At 38.4% G+C, this 22,511-nt stretch overlaps 1 protein-coding gene across 1 annotated transcript in view; it reads right to left on the minus strand.

The window, feature by feature from the left end:
- Positions 1-22,511, minus strand: part of LOC140234717 (rho guanine nucleotide exchange factor 17-like) — a 243,320-nt gene that overhangs the window by 104,204 nt on the left and 116,605 nt on the right. Inside the window, exon 3 of the mRNA XM_072314751.1 lies at positions 9,865-10,047. Coding sequence (XP_072170852.1) covers positions 9,865-10,047 — 183 coding nt within the window. The remainder of the gene's footprint in view (positions 1-9,864; positions 10,048-22,511) is intronic.

Below are 22,511 nucleotides of genomic sequence, written 5' to 3' on the forward strand. Positions count from 1 at the left end.
ACATGGCAAATGGGATGACATTGTTGAGCTAAGATTTACCTTTCAATCATGTTCGCACTGCAAGTGCATGGAAACATTGAATTGAGTGAAACATAAAGTTGGAAACACCTCCAGACCACAATTGTCCCGATATGAATGAGGTGAGAAACACATCTCAGAGAAATGAAACTCAAGTTTGCTTGCAGACTTGAAGAGACTTGCTTTTTGACTTGCAGAAACTCTCTTTACTAATATGTAGCATAAAATGTGACCCGCTACAACAAAAGGATCCTAAAGTCGCTGACGGCCAAGTCGAGAAAATCGAGTTTGACGTCACATCATCAAAATTGGTCAAAACAATCGGATTTCTGTTTTTTGCATAATTTTGTAATCTAATGTTTTGTTCATCATCTGCCGAAATTTCGAAGCTAAATGATCAAAGTAAAGGCAAGAAATCAGCGTTTTTCTGGGTCATGATTTTCCGACTTTCAATGTAAGAGAAACGTGTCCGACGATTTGGATTTAGCGCCGCAGCTAGACTCCGCCCCTAGCAACGAGGGAGTGATCTGATTGGTCAGTGCGTGGCATCCTGATTACCGATTAGTCGTGGATGGACCGCTGGCGCTAAGCTTGAATGAACATGGCAGAGGTCGCTAGGAGTGTGCCTTCTATTGTCAAGCGGTGAAAACTGTCTCGCCTCCCCTTGACCATGAGAGCTTCGGAAGGATAACTTTGAAGGCATGTTTCTCGAAACTTTAATTTCCTCAACTACTTGACGTGCGCTTCTGCAACCAAGTACTTTTATGAGTTGTGCTATGTATGAAATTAAAGTAGAAGAGTATGGGAATAATGTCATGCCATTTTCAGAAAATTGTCCTCCCCCGACTTTCGGATCCTTTTGTTGTAGCGGGTCACAAATGTGTCCCTCAACACATTCAAGAACCAATTCTTTTGCCAGTCTAAAAGGGTTCATAACCACATACATTATTATCATATGCTCATAATAATGAACACTATGTGATACAAGTTGCATTTATGCCTTCACTTTTTCTGTCAGGCTGCTCTGTGAAAAGACTTGAAAGTCACAACTTTTAGAATTGTGGTCACCAAACGCCATAATTTGAAAGCATCTCTTCTCTCCTTGCCCACCTCAAATATCTTTTTTTTTTTTAACAAAATTGGAAAAAAGAAAATCTCTAGGCACATCAACTTGTAAGCACTTCATGGATGCTTGTTGTTCGATAATATCAGCTCATGACAATTTTCAATGTACCGGCTTTCATGTGTCTGCAGGTAGGCCTACAGAAGAAGGTGGAAAGTTGATAGACTACGTCTGCAGGTACGGGTAACTGCTGAAAGCTGAGACACAATTTAGCACAGACCTGGGCATGAATGTAAACTACCTGTGTGTTTGGTGAGCGCACATGCATTTTCTTTATCCATACAACTTTTTTTTTCTTTTTTTTTTTGGGGGGGGGGGGACATGGGTAAGCATGTGTGTTTGTTGCTAAAGGCCTTGGGTGTTTTTGTGCAATAACTGTGAATTCCTACATGTTCTAGATCACTGGGGGCAGAATGTACCTGAGCTATTAAAAGCAAGTTGAACAATATCTTCTCTTCTAAACAATACATGTTCTTAAAGCTGCTTAAACAGATGATGTTGCACAAGGTATGTGACATACAAGATCTTAATCTTAAACACTTATAAACACAAAAAGTCATCAAATTATCAGATTTTATGCTTCTCTCCTCCTTTCTTCCTCAATCTGTATCAACATACTGAATATACCCGAGGTCTTTTCTCTCGTCTTACAGGATGAATGGTAAAAAAAAAAAAAAAAATTGTGTTATATTTCAGTACCTAAATGTTCCATGTGGTGTACCTGAGAGCACCATCTTAAAGTGTCATTGACCTTACAAATCCATGAGCAGATTCTCAGTGGAACTGGCAGACTTCAGACACACAACATTTAGTCTGACAGCATTTAGTCTGAAGGCAGTAGAATAGAACATGACTTATCTCTCTTGATCTGATCATCTCAAATTGTACTCAAATCACACCTTATAAGGAGCAAAGTTAGCGATCGTACAGCTTGGAGGCAATAAACGCTGCATTTGCGTTATGGGAAGTAATGCTTTGGTACGCTGTTCATTTTATAAATATCAGCGAACTCATGACATTCATGAAATACTAGTATATGGCATAATCAGTATATGTAGCATTCCATCATATGTCTAGAAATACAACTAAGAGGATGTAGCACTTTCTTTCTCTTCAACCAATAAACAGAGCAAAATGATCAACCACAATAACAGCATCAATCTCTCCTAGATCAATTATCTTCTCTTCTTTATGAAAACAAAACAAAGATATAATTGAGTGTTCAACTCCAACAATGAAAATGTTGTTGAGTCAACATATAAATCGTAGGTGGAACCAATTATGATAAAACACAAGAGTTTGACTTACACTTTCACAATTTGTTTAAATTTGTTTAATCTATACATCTATACATCTATACATCTATACATATCTATATATCTATATATCTATATATCTATACATCTATACATCTATACATCTATACATCTATATATCTACATATCTATATATCTATATATCCATTTGATCTCTTTTATCTATATATTCTAACTGTGAACTTTGGCACTTAAGAGAGACACTTGATACCAAACATCCAACCTCTGGTCAAAAGCAGCAGGCGGTCGTCCCCACACCCGCCCTCGCTGGAGGGGAGATAGATAACCCCACGTGGCCTGGTAGTTGACTCCACCTCCCCTTGGCTCAAAATATTCTTCCTCCATTCAGTATGCCAGGACTTAGGGAGGATATTCTCTGTTGTTCAGATGCTATGCGGACAGTGAATATTATAGAGATATGTGACATTTCTTAATAACCCTTTCTGGCTTTGGGGGAAAATAACTAAATATAACTAAATACATAATATATAACATATATCTATTAAAGGGAAGATAAACCCCAAGAACAATGTGGATTGAGTGAAAGCAGCAACATTAGTAGAACACATCAGTGAAAGTTTGAAGAAAATCGGACAAATGATGCAAAAGTTATGAATTTTTAAAGTTTTGACGTTGGAACCGCTGGATGAGGAGACTACTAGAGGTTATGACGTATGAGTGGACTACAATATCAAGAAAATATAAAGAAAATACTACAAAAATCCATTTTTCATGAAAATTACAAATTCCACCAACTTGATATTGACATATGTTTAGGGTAGCAATTATTCCCCCTGCTTTCTGAAAGCGGTTGGTCCACTGCTCTTTCATAATTCTAGAAAAGTGAATTTTTGTTGAATATCCTTTATATTTTCTTTGTATTGTTGTCCACTCATACGTCATATCCTCTAGTAGTCTCCTCATCCAGCGGTTCCAACACCAAAACTTTAAAAATTCATAACTTTTGCATCGATTGTCCGATTTTTCTCAAACTTTCACTGATGTGTTCTACTAATGGTTCTGCTTTCACTCAATCCACATTGCTCTTTGGGTTTACCTTCCCTTTAATGGGCCTATCTATTACTTAGCTGCACAAAATTTGACTTATCAAGGTTGAATTAATTCCAATCTAATGAAATGAAACGAAGCAAAGTATGTAGCACATTTGAATTGAAGATAAAATGAAATTAAATAAAACTAATTTTGACAAAATTTCTACAGAGAACTCTTTCTAACAACATTTACAAAGCACATGTCTAATTACAGTTGAACTTATCTCTAAATTCATCAAAAAGGCATAGACATTTCTTCAATATCCTTTTGAATAGCACAAAGGGCATATCTAATTGTGTTACATAGTCACTACAGGTTCAAATCTCACTATCTTTCCCGCCAGCATTTAAATGAGTTATATTTGTCTTCTATGCACTTCCATGACTTTTAAGGTGTAGTCGAGTTGTGGGAATTCTAATAGGCCTACACGTTTCATTCATAGGGGTACATAAATATGATTTAAAATACATGGATGTTTATGGTCTGTTGCACATTGGCCGCAATGCAAAGCATATCTCTCCATAAGACTTTCATGCCATAGACATTGTAGAATCCTTTTCGAGTCTTAGGAGATGATATTTGACCATCTCATAAAATGCTGCAGCACGCATGCAACCACAAAAGCAGAAGCGATGCGACCCATTCTTCCGCCTTTGTGCTTGGCAGCAGAACGCGTTCCAAAAATAGCTCCGGCCCCTCTCCGTGCATTTGGACTGTCCATGAGGCCGGTCAAATGCTTTGATGGTCAAGGGTTCACTGCTTGGACAGCCAGAGGGTGTACAAACACTCTCAGTTCTCTCACAAAGCATTTTGAAGATAAAGAGGAGTTCCAGGAAATCAAAATTTACTGTCATAGTTGATATCTCTGCATAAACATTGAAATGTCACAGTTTTCAGTTGACGATTCACACTGCAAATCAACAGTTTCTGAATAACTTCATGTCAGGGTGTCTGAAGATTAAAGATGACATCTTGCAGTAAGGGCCCCCATTTCTCTCATTTCTAAAAAGTTTCAACCATAGACAGAAAAGATGAATTATGTGATATAACTTGTCCATGGGTAGATTTCATGCAATGACATAATTTCACTGAGTAGATTTTTTTTTTTTCAAATTCTGCCTCTGACAGAGCTAAAGATACCAAGTGTCAATTCTAATGAAATTTTACTGAACAATGTCAGAAATAGCTTCTTAAACACACTTTTGACAGTACAAAGAACATTTACATGGTTGCCAACATTCACACAGCAACATCAAGGAGCCATTCCAACTAAATATCACGGAGAAACTTGTGTGTTAAATTCACTCAATAAGCTGTAATAATTCACATATCATGAATGATTCTATAATCATTTGCCAGGACTAAAAGAAATAATTCAACTTAAGTTGCAAAATTAGAACAATTCAACATCTCTTTCTCTGCCATAAATTGATAAGCATAAACAAAACACCTTAAGACTATGATGGCTGGCAGCTGTACAAAGACAAACTTCTCTTTATGAGCACCTCTTTATTATTTGCTTTAATTTTCAAATAACAGATTTTCCTCAATTTTGATACATCAGCAAAATTCTGAACAATTTTCCTTTTCTACAAACGTTCTTCCCTTACAGTGAGCAAAAAAAAAAAAAAAAAAGGGGGAGGCTTTTAAGACTACAAGTCCTTGAACAAATGTGTTCTTACTCTGAATTCCATCATGTGCATGTGTCTTAAGGGTACATTCTAAATTGACACCATATTACATTCAAACACTACCTAAAAAGCATGGCTGTGAAATTCCTGCACACTCGCTTTTTCTAAATCTTTATTTACATATAGTCTGCTTGAATAGTGTGTGTGTGTGTGTGTGTGTGTGTGTGTGTGTGTGTGTGTGTGTGCACAATTGAATGTGTTCAAAGCAGGGTGAGTTGGATGGTTTTCTTTTTGCACACATACTTGTCTACATGGTAGCTTAAAATGTCATCTTACAAGACTGAGATTGGGGTTGACAATGAGGTGGTAGGTTCAACTAGTTGGCGTGACCCAACCCACATTCAGGGACCTTCATGGGTCCATTCCTGCCTTGTAGTACTACGACAGATTATTAATTTGATAATACAGAAACAACAATGAAATTTCTCACTTCTTTAGCCTCTCAAATTTCATTAACACATTCACATTTCTATGACAGCTGTTTTCTGATATTGCAATCTTCGTCTCAGTCTGCAAAATTTCCACCCATTCAATCAAAATGCCAACCCGATTATCGGGTATAAACGTATAATATGCATCAGCACCTCTTGTTCAGCCTGTGAGTCAATTAAGCAAAGTACCAAATAAAGTGGCACCCCATTATGTGGAGACTACTGTGCTACCAACGGTCATTCTTGACTGAAGGAGGCCCCCTATCATACACACTCACACACTCTTCTCAATCCGTAACCTATTTCCAGCCGACACAGATTTCTCTGCAAATCAATCCTGATATATCCTTGCTAAGATTACCATCCATCCCTTGGCGTCCTCAAAATGCATCCAGAAAAAGTTGGGGACTGCAGGTCACAGAATACAAGCTGCAGTGGGTATAAGCAATCACATCTTTAGGGGAATCTTCCCACTTAGCATGCAAGGAAGGAAGGAAAAAAGTAGCCCACTCTGACATACATCCACATATTGTAGCATCCAGTTTCTCCAGAAAAGGTCAGTGCAAATTCACTCAAACACAGAAGCCCAGAAAACTCAAATGGCCACATGTTCTTGAAGTTCACGGGAGCACAGCTTGATAAGAGGAAAAAAGGAGAAATTTCATGTTGTGTCTGTACCAAAGTATTCATTAACATGTGGCATACTGTGTATAAGGCGAAACTCAATTTTTGGTGGGGATTCTTTAAAGGCAGGGAATCCCATTTGCATGCCTTAAATGAAGAGTTGTATAAATACAGTGGTATGTTGAAGAGAGAAACTCCCATAAAGTATTGAAAGTGGAAGGTAACATTTAGTACACTTTTATTGACCGTTAGATTTTGAATTGAATTTTTTTCGGGGCTCACCGTAAATTCCAGTACATTACTAGGCTACCTTTGCACACCCATGCACTGCATGTGTGTTCATCATGTATATTTTGTGAAGAAAGTTCATCAAAACTCACAAACATTTCTATATACATTCTTGCCACACACTCTATATGTTATTACATCAGCTCTTATACTTTTAGATTTGTGTTTATAGATAAAAAAAATACAGAAGACTGCAACAAAAAGACTTAAGTGTGGCTGACACACAGAACTACTGAGTAGTTGAGTTTGGTGCATTATTCAAATTGTAGATAACTGTTGACTTCCAAATTTCTCAGCAGCGGCCTAAACAAGTCCCCTGAGGTTCATATTTAATGTTTTGCTGCATTTTGGGAGGTCCGTAAAAGGTATTTCCTACCTTTAAAAGATATCACAAAAGAGATAGGACAATATAACATCAGTGCCATCTCTTTCATGGGTTTTTATACTGGTTTATTATCACAAATATTCTAAATTCTTGCAGGTTTTTTAAGAGATTCATGTCAGATTATATTCAAATTTCCTATACTAGAATAAAATTATGTTTGGAGAAATTCTGGAAACCCAGGTGCATTCAATTATTTCAACTAGTAAACTATCACCCAACAAATCATCATAATTAAGACTAATATAAAGAGCCTATAAATACCTATCTACTTATCTATCCATTTATCAACTTGTACAAATAGATAGATAGATAGCTGAAATATAGATAGATAGGTGGATAGAAAGATAGATAGATGGATGGATAGATAGATTAGATAGACAGACAGATAGATAGGTAGATAGATAGATAGATAGATAGATAGATAGATAGATAGATAGATAGATAGATAGATAGATAGATAGATAGATAGATAGATATGTAGATAGATAGATAGATAGTTTATAGATAGGAGGACTGAGTGAGAGAGAAAGAGAATGATATCATATATATTTCACATTCTCTTTCACGGAAGAACACAGAATGACTCTAGATCTAGTTTAGATTTGAACTGGGTTTATTCACATCGATCTACAAAAGTGATTGGAAATTGAAATATGACTTCCATTAAGGTCCAAGCCCTATATATTGGTCACAACTGTGCCCACAAATACAATTTCTTGGAAATATTCTCAGAGTTTCTGCAGTCAAGGGAGATGGGCTCTCATCAAAGTGCTTCTCAATCTGATTGGTTTGCACACGTGAAATCCACTGTAATTCCCACTTCACTCTGGCGTGAGGTGATTTATTCCCTCTCTTTCACTCTTTTTTTCAAGCCCTTTATTCTGCTCTTTATTTCTTTTTTCTTTTCTTTACTTAATCTGTGACCTGAATAGCAATGAATGTAAGGGTCACTGCTAAAGTAATCTGGAGAAATATATTAATAAAAATGTCAATCTATAATATTCTCCCACGCAATCACCAAATGAAAAAGAATCGATTGCAGTGAAATGGGAAGATATGATTTTTTTTTTCTCCCAAGTAATAAAAATGACTTACATTGGAGGTGGCATCAAACCCATCTCACAAACCCATTTCAAGTTAACTGTGAAAACCCTCCACTCCCATTAAAAGAAGTGGGTTCATCAAATGTGAATTTGCCCTGATTGACCTAGTTGTATCAGAGTTCATTTAAAAAGTCTGTGTCTGACTCCCCCATTATTTCCACTTGCCAAATGAAAATTCCTATCATTTTTGGTTTGGGCCTTCTTTTTCTGGGTGTAAAAGTGAGTTCACATATGTTTGGATGCATGGCTACACCTCACACAGCACATAAATTGTACATTTTGTTACTGGACAAACATATGAACACGGCAAATACATAACACTCTCTGGCAGAGGTGATTACAGTTCACAAACTTCAGTACACAAACTTCAATAAGTGAATAAAGAATGGAGTCTGCCAGGGGCCCGAATTGGTGCTGGTGGATTGAGCGGCGGTCCGGCTGGCATGTTCGCGGGCTTGTCGGCGGTTTGCTTGGGACATCTCTCGTAATCCTACATTATTTTGCTTTAAAATGATTTGTGAAAATGGGTGACAACTGCTATTTGTGAAATACTTGGTATGGCTGCTTTTTTTGTTTTGTTTTGTTTTGTTTTGTTTTGTTTCTATTTTTATTTTTTGCTTTGATTGTTTTAATGTTATGTATGATTTGTTTTTGAAAATCAATTAAAAAAAAAATAATAAAAAAATAATTAAAAAAAAACTTCAGTAAGTGTGTTTCCTTCTATTGCATCTTGCAAAATATGTGAAACTAAAACTGCACAGTATATTACAAACATGGCCAAAAAAGTACTAGAAATGCAGCAAAACTACATTGCTCAACCCAATCACGCTAACCCTGACCAAACGACCACCAAACGTAATAACTGTCACCACGATTTCATCGGCAAGATATACATCACATCCGTGGTTTGTCCACCTTTCTTTGGTACAGCCATTTACAGAATGAATTAAGTTATTATGACTCTGTGATATCTCCTAATCATCATCAGCCCTGGCACACTTCTGATTTCCATAAAAAGGATCAGGTCAGCTGTAAAATGGCTATAGCTGTTTACGTTCCTTATAATATAATGCCTCCTGCTCCCCTCAGGGGTGGAGGCACAAAAATCCTTCAAATGCACAATCAGAAGGATGCCTCATCCCAGAGATCAGGCTGATAAGCTGCACTACAATTATGTCAAACCAGTGCCACCAAAGAACTCCAGGCATGCAAGATCGTCTGACATCAAATGACAAGGACCATTTTATATGTGTCACATTTTGCCAAAACATTCAACCAATAAGCTTGCACATTTCCCAACAATTCATTCGCATAAAAGATCCCACTTCATTCATCCCTCGCAAAGAGCAGGGTGCAGACCCCGATGAAGTGGTCATTCTCACATCCAACAGGACCCCATGGAAGACCAGCTCTTAGTGCAGCTGAATATAGGCTATCCAACCATCTTCCCAGATGAAAAATGAAACAAACAAAAAAACAACAAACAAACAAACAATCCATACATCTCACTCCTGTCTGTGGGGAAAGGGGTGTCAATCTTTCCTCCCAAATTACCACCACCACCACTACCACTACCACTACCACCACCAGTACCAGTACCACTACCACCATCACCACTACCACCACCACTACGCCACCACCACCACCACCACCACTACCACCACCACTAAACCACCACCACCACCACCACCACCACCACCACCACTGTCACTACCACCACCACCCACTACCACTATCATTACCACTACCACCAACACCACTACCACTATCACTACCACTACTACCACCACCATCACAACCCCTACCACCACTGATGCGGGGGATGCACTCACCGAGCTGTTGATGATGTCACCAATCTTCTGCTCACTGTGCCAGTGCTTCATCCGGTCCTCCAGCTGCTCCAGAAAGACCTGGTGGTTGTGGAGGATCTCGGGAATCTTGTAGAACATCATCTCTACGGAGGCCTGGTCGCACAGGCCGGCATTGTCGGGGCTCTTCAACGGTTGCAGGTAGCTCTGTTGGTCATACAGAAGAAAGTGGGAAGAAAGGATGAAGGGAAAGAAAAAAGATATTCAAGGCTCAGCACAATTAGGTGCAGAAATGAATGATAGCAATTATTCACTAGTCACTAGAATTAAAAAAAAAAAAACAATCGTGGCACTGATGCTGTGGTATGGTGAATGACAATGTTGATGTTGATGTTGATGTTGCTGATGATGTTAATGATAGTGACATTGATGATGATGTTGATGTTTGTGATGTTCATGACATTCATGTTCAGGTTGATTGTGGTGTTAATGATGATGTTGATGTTGATGTTGATGTCGATGTTGATGTTGATGTTGATGTTGATGATGATGTTGATGATGTTGATGACAGTGATATTGATGATACTGATGATAGTGACATTGATGATGATGTTGATGTTTGTGATGTTCATGACATTCATGTTCATGTTGATTATGGTGTTAATGATGATGTTGATGTTGATGTTGATGATGTTGATGACAGTGACATTGATGATGATGATGATGATGATGATGATGATAGTGACATTGATGATGAGTTTGATGTTTGTGATGTTCATAACATTCATGTTCATGTTGATTATGGGGTTAATGATGATGATGTTGATGTTGATGTTGATGTTGATGTTGATGTTGATTGTGATGTTGATGTTGATGTTGATGAAGATGGTAATTGTGTGAAGACGATAATAGAACTATACTGCTAAAATCGAAATCTTCTCACATTTTGAGCCACATGAAAGTAGCACACAAATAAAAGCATGCAAATATATTGCTTCATTATATGTGATACTATTAAATATCTTCATCCCGCAGATTTAAAAACAAATCAAATTCACTTCACCAGGCACAGCATGAAATATTATTCATTTTTATCAATATCAAGGTACCCATCAAATCACATCCTGACTGACATCCTCCCCTAAAAATGAGTATTCTCCATCATCACATTCATTCATACACCTGATCCTGTACACAGTGCACTCAAAGCTGACTTACATCACATCATTTAGAACAAGTTCAATTCAATAGTTTATTTATTTCCATCCAATATATATATATATATATATATATATATATATATATATATATATATATATATATATATATATATATATATATACACACACAAAGCGGTACATGTCTCAATTTGACTTTCATCCAGCTGGGAAGGACAGATCATTGAACACAATATAAAATATACAGTATTTACGAATGGTATCATAGCAACGCAAAAAAAAAAATAAAAATAATGCACACTTTGTCATGTGTAATCATAACAATGGAAAAGAGTGTTCCACTAAAAAGCTAAGCTCGATTCTTGATCTATAAAAAGACCCCCCCCAAAAAAAAAAAAAAAATAAAATAAAAATGTACATTTGATCACTACAAACAAAATGAAACTGTAGCAAAAAAAAAAAAAAAAAAAAAAACACATCCCTCTCCTCTGATGCCATCTATTATATAAATGAATACAGCAGACTTACTCAGGCCAAAATAAACATTGCTCTGCGCTTCACTTCAATACATACATACTACTTATCTGATCATTCAATACCCCAAGGTATTGGCTGAATTATTTCAGCACACACAAAAACATATAGCTGTCATATTGCATTGGTGGAGAGGGCCATCTTCCCAGCCCCGACTAACCCGGGATATTTTCATAAGCGCACGACCTTTTGCCAGAATCAGGGCTGATCGCATATTTGGCCAGAAAAGGCCCCTGATGCTGCGATAAATCCCGTTCAATTTTGTCAAGTGTCATGGAAGAGTGAGGGGGGGGGGGGAGGGAAGAGAGAATCATAGAAACTACATCTCTAACTGGGAAGTATGCAGAAACACAGAGGAAGATATACAATAACTATTATACACAGGGACACCAAAAGGAATACTGCAAACAGTCCATCATATACATATAAAAGAGAGAAACATATGTCAACAAATGCATATATCTCTTCCAAGACAATGGGGAGGGAGAGGGGACACAGAGGAGACAAACAAACAGAACATGAGCAGAAGTTAAAAGACCAATAAAGACAAACAAGAGACTGCAAGATACAAAGACAGCAGCAAAATATGAATTAAGTTTGTGCGTAAAATCTCTTCAGGAAAAAAAATGACAATATATTTGGGAAAAGGTATTACAGAGAAGCAAAAGAAATAAATTCAGAGAACATTGTAGCAGCTCGTTAACTGAACAGAAGCAAATGATAAACTAAGAAAGAGCATAATGTTTGATTCTACTAGAAATAATATTGCAAAATATGTTCAGAAGGATGTTGATGAATATAAATGTTGAGTTGTATAAACACATCCAGTTGTTGAATTTACATGTGGCAGATTCGATGACAGGCTGTCACAGATAGATACAGCAATTGGATGTGTTTAGAGAATTCAATATTTATAGGAGTAATCATATGAAGAAAAAAAAAGATGGAATACACTCTGAAAAGCAAATATACCAGTATTTTTTTCAATACGTATAAAGGTAAAGGGGAGAGTAGAACGAGGGCGACATAAAACAAGACAGGAAGGAGAGTATGACAAAGGAGCAATGGCCCTTGCATGTAATCAGAGTTTTAACAGATGGCGAAAATTTGCAGGGCAATAAACAAGGACATGACTCGCATACCAGACACGTGATACCTTTCATCATGAGTGATCAGAGGAGAGCAAATCTTGTTTGCACTTATTTTTCCATCATCCCGATGAGAGGGGGGGGGGGAATGCACAGGAAATGGTGTGACAAACACAAACACACTAGGGAAAACATGGGATGTTTCAAACACGATGCTAAACAAAAACAGAAGTAAACAATAACGAGCACAGCAGAATACGACGAAGATACAAGTATCATTTTTTTTTTCCCCCGTTATCTGCGGCATCATCACTTCATAGATATGCCTCGTTTTTCAGCGTCTCGTGCGATAGCATCACCTCCGGATGAAATACGATCAGAAACAACATGTCAACATCAGACAATTTTTTTCGGCACGGCGCTGGGAGTAGCTTAGCAGCCAGGACAGCTCCAGTCATTGAGCGGACGGTGGGTCATGCGATACTCACATGGAGTTAGCCACAAGACTGGTGCTTGTTGTTGCTAGCAAAATTTACATCAAGTAGCACTTGTGGGAGAACCATGCCTCCGAGCATGTTATGCCTTTTCATTAGGTAGAAATCAAAGTCTCAATTGATCACTGCTAGCTAATATGACTTGGTTTGAAACAGCAGTACCATCCATGCATGGCTCATCTGAACTTGCTGCCTCTCAGATATCATAATTCCCACAGGATCAATCCATGACAGGCTGGCTTCCATAAGCAATGGATTAAGATTAAGATATTCCATAACAAACATTTTTTCCAATGTCACACTGGGCAAAACACAAAACAGAAGTTAGACATACAATATACTGTAAAAGTGGAAATTTTCGCGGTGTTGAAATATTCGCGCATTTCGTGCAACCAGAAACTAGTGCGAAAATAAAAGCACACGCACATTTTTGCTTGCCATACGTTCCAGTAGTTGGTGTCTTGATTCCGCGGAATTAAATACACACGAAAATCTTCTTTCCCTGCCGAGCGCAAAAAATTAGTCGAGCGATAAATTAGTCGTGCGAAAATATCCACTTTCACAGTAGGCCTATTTACTATTTCACTTCACAACATTACTTTGATTCCCCTATACAAATGAAGTGGAAAGGCAAATGAACTCTGCCTTGCATCTCAACATCCAAGTAAATCCAAATAAGATGTGAATGAACATAATAAGATGTGAATGAACATCCATGACCTTGTCAGTATGGACATCAGTGTTGTAAGACATCCTGCTGTATACCATCTACCTACCCAAGTGTTCAACCATCACACTGTTCTGATTCGTTCTTCAGTGTGATCTGATTTCAGGTCTTCTGGCAAACTCAATGCTTTATCTGATTTTATAACTAATTTGATCGCAGACAGCAGCAATCAATGCTTTGCTGAACACTCAGCAGAGATTCCATCTCAAAGTAATTCAAGCGGTACCGTATTTCTTTGTAACCCAGAATCAACCCTCAATTTTCAGGCAAACAATCTGTAATACATTCATGGCACTTTATATTTAAGTAACAACAGGTCCAATCATTCAAACTCATGTTCCATCTCAATTTCAAGATCCTATTAAATCTTGTGGCAACTTGTCATTTGGCAGCTATGACATTAGCAAGCAAGAGAAGCACCAGTAGAACTCTGTTCTCCCTCCTCCGCCCGGTTTCCATGACAACATACAGCCAGCAATCAATGCCAATGTTGACACAGTGCCCTCTTCCCTGGCACCAGACAATCTACCCAGCTCCCACCAGAGCCATAAAAATGTCAAGGAACCACCCATTAAGACCCCTGTCACTCCCGCTGGCAGCGTGGCGGCCGTAAATCCAAGATGGCGGACACCTTCCATTTTAGGTCTACTCAAGATGTTAACTAACTGACACCACTCATATAGGTGTGCAGACTCTTTGTTCAATTCCCATTCAACATCCACATTCTTCTTACTCTGGTCTGTGCATCTTATATCTCTAGCTGTCAATGATGTCAATATGTTTCTTTTACTGATTTGTAGATTTCATTCCATTTCCCCCACCCCATATTTCCGCTCATCTACCTGCATTTTCTGATATCAAAATTTCACATTTTGTGTCATTCTTCATTGTTCTACACAAGGGAAGTATGATCTTTTGTCTTGTAATTCATGTTTGGGAATACTCGTTTGAATCTATCTCTCTGTTAGCATTCCGAAAATAACTCATCAGGGTTGTTTACCTCGGGTTGTTTTCCTGTTTTCCTCTCTTTCTAGAGCTAAAAAACCACAAAGTTGCCTCATAACATCGCAATCTCATCATTTAAGTCTCACTATCTCAGTTTCCGCAAATCAATATCCCTTCCACATTGCTTTGTAAGACTGAACGTTATGAAAACAAAAGAAACACTGAGAGTCTGCATATAAAGACTATCAGTATGTGTAAAGCACAGAGGGACGAGAGAGAAACGTCTAAAAATAATATTCTCTCTGTTACAGTTGTTGACATTTGTAAATCAACGGCTGTAACGCGATCCCTGATTCGGTGCTTACAGGACTAACGACCCTGTTCACAGATGTATCGAACGCATCTACGATCACTCCCGGATGGACCAGAGTGGGAATATATTCTGCTGGTGGACAGATGAAGAAACGTCACCTGATACATTCATCAGAGTTAAAGCTAACGTTCAGTTTGCGGAGAAGTCTCTCGCATAATACTACAGCAGAATAACTTTGTCATTACTTTGACAAAAGACGATCACAGGAACACCATATGAAATGGTTACTGTCAAAGAGAATTATTTTATTCATTGATCTGTGATATCATTGTATTCTTACAATGCTAACATAAACATTAACATGTGGGACAACACATCATAAAGAAGTAAAGCATGGAGTTCATTATGTCTGATACTCCGATGTGCACCATTTGATAATAAATTTTGAGCTTGATGTTTTTTAAATGAGCCTGTGAGCCAAATATTTCATCACTCAAAAAAAAAGAAAAATACATATTGATGATAATACATACCTGGCACAAGGCACTTTAACATATGAACAGAAACCAATGAATAACAGATCAGTTCATCTATCATACTTTTAGCTAATTTGTACCTTCTGGCTGCGGAAAAGGTCCTTCCTCATCCACAAATATGCCATTTTCTATTCCTCCAATCTTTGTATTGCACTTAAGAATCCATCCAACCTCTCCCATCCTGCCATCCCCCCCCCCCATACACACACATATACACACACTTTCATTTCCTTACTGATACTGGCCTACATCCTGCATGTGCCGACGATTTGCCACTTCTTGTTCGGGTTAAGACACATTCACACAGAATACACATTTGAGTACATCAGGCGACATTGCCAGAGTCACAGCGGAAAGGAAAATCCTCCATCCTTCCCAAGAAGGTATCCGCTGGAGCGGACACCCTCGCTTCCCTCTCCCGACTGTCTATTTCTGTCTCATCTTCCTTCTATTTTTATCCTCCTCTTGTGTGAAATTCACACCAAAATTTGGTCTGCATAATGTTTCTCATGCCAGCCAGAGAACTTGGACACATTAAATCACATGACATCTATCCCTAACCACCCCCCCCCCCCCCCCATCACCCATCACCCCCATCCACCGCTCTCTTTTCCCATTCTGGCAGACTTCTGCACATGGCATTTGATTGAGCAGGCAAAAGAGTGAAAGCTTCCGCACTAGCTGCACAGAAAGAAGAAATCTACACAAAGGAATGGGGGCGGGGTAAGTGGATGCAGAATGCAATGTCTGGAATGGAAATCAACAAAAGACATTGCTCCATGACAAGAATTTCTATTGTCCTTTCATCTAGAAATATAACAAGTGGAAGTGTAGAAATGTCAAATTCAAACATGATGACTTTACATTTTACATTACACCAGTGACATATTATCTTTGCAAGATGCACTATACTGCATGAGTACAGATTCCAGTCACATGTACAACTTTGCTATTCAAATGTCACCAAGGATACCAGTGAATACAGCAAGTATCAAAATTTGGATGATGTAATGTGGCACATTCTTATTTCTGTCTTGTTGAATTGGCTTTATTTATCATCATTACTCTACTTATCATTACTTGTCATAAATATTATTATTTCCTTTTCCTTTATACCCCTTTACTTTTCATTGTCAGATCTCTCATTCTTCTTTTTTTTTCCTCCTTCCCTCTCTCACATTAACAAGATGATCATTATGATTATCATTATCTTTATCATCACTAGCATCAGCACCACCACCATCATAATCATACAAATCATTACAATAACTATCACTGATATCATAATCACTATTGCTACTATCATCATGTCATCTCCATCATCTAAAAATAGTTTGCTATTGCATAATCATCCACATTCAACCTGCTTTAAACCATTCCAAGGGTCAGTGAAACCATGCTTTACACAGATGATGACAATCTGATATCAAAACGCAATTTCCATACTTATTGAATACAGACAACACTGACCAAGGAAAAGTATATGTTGAATAAATGCTCCTTCAGAATAAATGAAAGATTGTATGCATAATTCACCATCTCAAGAGTAATCACACAAATACTTTTTCTTGACTTATCAGCTAGTACTGCCTCATTCCTTCAGTCCAACATTCTAGTCTATGGGGTGAGAATTCTTACCACTACAACATTCGGAGACAAAAAGACATAAATCTACCTTATTATGAAGAGCTATAGCAAAGACAAAACAAGAACAACAACAGAACAGTGCCCAAAGGAAGACAGAGAGATTCATGAAATCTACACAATAGGCCATCAGTCCTATACAAATAGATCAATTGCTAGTTTCCCCTCCCCCCCCCCCCCACACACACACACAAGCCCACCGTGAAATGTATCTCCGGCTGCCTACAGTGACACACTACAAAACAATATCCCCACTTGAAACCTCATACAAGAACACACAGACATGTACACACAGATTCTATCCTCATATACCCCCATCTTTGGGGAGGGAGGGGTATGAAAGGCAGTAAAAGAAAAAAAAATCAAAAATTCCTACTCTGGCCCCATTAATACTTTCCTCCCCGCCAGACAGAAGAAATCAATGTCACCATCGAAGGACTCCATGATGAATTCAGACAGCCAAGTCATAAATGCACATGGCCTTGATCCAGAGGGTGTAAACCAGTGCAGCCCTGACCTTCACTCAATCCCAATGTGGGTTACAGGAGTATAGGTTGCCTAGATTGCCCCTCCCTCATCCCTCCCTCTTCCTACCCCCATCTCCATCAACTTCCACCCTTCTTCCAAATTGTCTTTACCTCTTGCTTCCACTCCTCCTTGCATCCCATAAAAGAGGTAGTATCACCATCAAGAGACTCATTTGTGTCACCAGCCATAGTTTCGGCTATTTTACCCTTATTTTAATTTCTTCAGGACCCCCCCCCCCCTTCTTTCTTCCAAAAGATGCATCATCAGCTGCAGAGGGCTCTGAAATGTCACCTGTTATAAGACCAGCCTGAAAGAAATCTTTCCTAGTTTGTTTTTTTTTTTTTTTTATCCTAACCCCTCCCCCCCCCCCATTTTCCTGCTATACCACTTCTCTCATATCTGTCCTCTTACGTGTTGTGGTATTAACTATTCTCTTATACCCCCTCCCCAGTTCCTTAAACATATGACCCTCCCCCTGCTCTTACCACACATTAATATATCTCTAATCTCTCATAACCCCCCCCCCCCCATCATACTGCATAACATAACATCAACAAATTCTTCATTTGCTCAGATGGGTATTTGGAAAAGTCTCCTACATACTTAGTACACATTTATCCACTCATTTCACTTTCCCACTATTCATGCTTTGTTGCCAAGGGCAAGGAATGTATGCAGCATACCACCCCCCCCCCCATCACCCCACCTCCCCATCCCTCACACACTCTCAACCTTAACATGCAAAATACCCCTTCAACAATTTCTTCATTTTTCTCTTTTCCCTTGTCTTTTAGCCCTCTACCTTCCTAAGCCCCGACTCCCCCCCCCCCCTCCTTCACAGTCAGATTCCATTATAACTACACCAAATGCTTATGCATATTATCTGCTTAAATTTGGAAAATATATATGCTTCTTCTTCTAAGATTTTTCCCAGATTCTGACCATGTCCGCTTCCTTTAAAAATGACAATGATCATAATTCTAAGAAGGCATGTCAGTATCGACTTCTAAAACCGACAATGTAGGTTGCCAAGTTACAGTCCTCTAATTTCTCCAAATCTCCCAAGGGATTCCTTCTCTACTCATCTCCCACCCAACCCCAACCCCATCCTTCTTTATCCATCCATCCCTCCCTCTCCATCTCTCTCTCTCTCCTCCTCCTCCTCCTCCTCCTCCTCCTCCTCCTCCTCCTCCTCCTTCTCCTCCCTCCTCCCCCCAGAGGTAACGTCAGACTGAAACAGAAGAGGGTTCAATCAATTTCGAGAGCGCAAGTGGCCAATGTTTCCTCTCCGATTGATCACATTTAACCCAACTGTTGACTTTTCTACCTCAGTGGGAGGTACAGGAGGGCAGGAATGTTAACCCCCATTCTCCCAGAGACCTTTTCTCCATTCTCCGACCTCAAGCGTTTTGCATGCAGATATGTGGTGCTGGCAGACAATGACTTAGGGGCATGAAACTATCTCAAAACAGCTGGATGTTGGGTATATATCTCACCCAAGACCTTGACATCATACACGGCAGTGATTAGTTCTGGGACTATTTGTTTTCTAAAATTCAACATTCTAGAAGTTATCTTTTGGCTCAAAAGGCACTGCCCTTTCTTCTCAAACATTCTCATCCATCCACCCACCTATAAACACACATAACACACACACACACACACACACACACACACACACACACACACACACACTACATACACAGAGATGATCTACTTTAACCTCAACTCTAGTTTGTTTGTTTGTTTGCCCCCTTAACATTATTTGTTCATCATTTGTCCATCAATGTATATATAGACACAAAACTTAAGATTATCGTAAACATGAAAGGAAACCAAAACCCAAAGAGAAATGTGGATTGAGTGAAAGCAACAACATTAGCGGAACACATCAGTGAAAGTTTGAGGAAAATCGGACGATCGATGCAAAAGTTATGATTTTTAAAAATTTTTGTGTTGGAACCACTGGATAAGGAGACTACTTGATTTTATGACATCATGTGTGGACAACAGTGTAAAGAAAATATAAAGAAAATTCAACATGCTTTCACTTTCCTAGCATAATGAAAGAGCACTTCACTAACTGCTTTCAGAAAGCAGGGGGAATAATTACTATATGGAATGTGTAATTTTCATGAAAAATGAATTTTTGTGGAATTCTCTTTATATTTTCTTCATATTGTTGTCAACACATGATGTCATGTCATTTCTCTTTGGGTTTTGGTTTCCTTTAAAGGGAAGATAAACCCTAAAAGCAATGTGGATTGAGTGAAAGCAGCAACATTAGTAGAACGCATCAGTGAAAGTTTGAAGAAAATCGGACAATCTATGCAAAAGTTATGAATTTTTACAGTTTTGGTGTTAGAACCGCTGGATGAGGAGACTACTAGAAGTTATGACGTATGAGTGGACAACAATACAAAGAAAATATAAAGAAAATTCTACAAAAATCCATTTTTCATGAAAATTACAAATTCCGTCAACTTCATACTGACATATGTTAAGGGTAGCAATTATTCCCCCTGCTTTCTGAAAGCGGTTAGTCAAGTTCTCTTTCATAATGCTACAAAAATGAATTTTTGTTGAATTTCCTTCATATTTTCTTTATATTGTTGTCCTCTCATACGTCATAACCTCTAGTAGTCTCCTCATCCAGCGGTTCTAACACCAAAACTTTAAAAATTCATAACTTTTGCATCGACTGTCCGATTTTCCTCAAACTTTCACTGATGCGTTCTACTAATGTTGCTGCTTTCACTCAATCCACATTGCTCTTTGGGTTTACCTTCCCTTTAAGATTCTTCACAAGGACAAGAGTTGCTGTTTTTCATTCATCACTGCCTATCATCTCATTATTGTGGTCCAGCTCACATCCCATTAAGCCAAAGGCCACTATCCCCCTGTTCAGACACAAGCCAGTTTATACCAAAACTCGATGAAGAAACGATATATAAAAAATCATCGTAGAGCCCACAGACCGTTCAGACGCTAATCTTGACCGTTCAGGAGAATGTCATATAGATGTGCAGCTTGCCCCTGCGCATGCAGTTATGGTCATGAGTGATAGCTATGGGGTCACCAGTCACCACTAAGCCCCACCCAGTTATACTCTTATATGGCTACCATACGTTCTGATGCACAATGGACACGATGGAATGCTGATTCGTTATCGAGTTCTAGTTCGAAACGATGCTCTGTCATTTCGTTATACGTTGTTTCCTTATACATTGTTTCGTTAGTCAGCGTTCAGACGTATAAATTCATCATATAACTATAGGTCCCTACCATTTTGGTAAAGCTATACCCTTCTCGTGTAAAAAAAAAAAAAAAAAAAATGCGTCTGAACACCCTGTATATCCAATTCATGCCTTCAAGGATACTTAATGTGGACAACAGTATTTTTGTCATCAATGTCAAGTTATCTCCAATAGCAACTCAACTGAGCAAGGAGAGGCAATATTGTCTTCTACATAATTGCCTAAGCCACAAACACCAACAGAGCATATCTCATTTTCCCAAATATTGGTCATGCTATAAAGGTGTAACATAATTACTTCTGAAAAAGCATAAACTTTTGCTAGATCATTTTTTTTTTCACCATACATTGTTTCCTTACAACTCTATGGGTGAGAGTATTTGTGTATATGATCAAACAAAATATTATATGCACATTTACATGCATGTCATGATTTTCACAACAGATCAGCAAACAAGAAAATTCGAAAAACTTTCTCCACCATGAAATAATCAACATTATAACAGTATGCTGCAATTCTTAAATGCATGCCAGAAAGGCATCAATCACGCTGACAGGGACACAATGTTTGTAGTCCCACACATTTCACTTTAGTGTAATCAATATCTTGAATTTCATAAACATACAAATCAATGACATCAATCCAAAACTGATGGAAATGAAACGACCTTATGACTTTAATGCTATGCATGAAATGTAATTTGGTGGCTGAGAGCCAGAAGGGCGCTATTGTGTTGTAAGATTCCAGCTTAGATAAAAACAAAACAATTTTCATTGAATAAAATGTCTATTAAACAAAAGAGTGTAGATTTGTAAGCACTGTTCTAAATATTGGGTAAAATAGCATCCTTTTGTTTTGATTTTTACTATTTTCCTGAAAATCAAAATAATTCAAAATTGGAACCATCATGTAGTGGAGAATGAGCTCTACAATGTCATACCAATAGCTCAATACCTTCAAAAATCTCACATTCACATGGGTAAAAACAGATGCATGCAGATAGACTACACTGTTCAGGTATGATGCATTGAAAACTGTGTCTATTACAGAAATGGGGGCTCTGCGAGATGTAACAGTCAACTTCAAACCTGATCAATAACTCTTCTTCAATTGTAGCAATCGCTTCTAGTTCAAAGTCAATGCCGTCTCATCGTTTCTGACCCCTTTTTCGACCTCACCTTCTCCATGCACACTCCAACCCTGCCACCTCCCCCCTCCCATCCACCACCCCCTTCCCCCCCCCCCCACACACACACACACACATACAAACACCTCTTGACATTTCACATTTCCTCTACAAATGATTGGCAAGCCACCTTCTATGTATCAGAGCATAAATCTCCCACCAGGGAGAGATTCCTCTCAAACTGGGGACAAGAGGAATGATATCAAATCAGGTCCTCTTCTTTAAAGGACAAGTTCATCTT

Source organism: Diadema setosum, chromosome 11, assembly GCF_964275005.1.
Source record: "Diadema setosum chromosome 11, eeDiaSeto1, whole genome shotgun sequence".
In the NCBI taxonomy this organism is placed as follows: domain Eukaryota; kingdom Metazoa; phylum Echinodermata; class Echinoidea; order Diadematoida; family Diadematidae; genus Diadema; species Diadema setosum.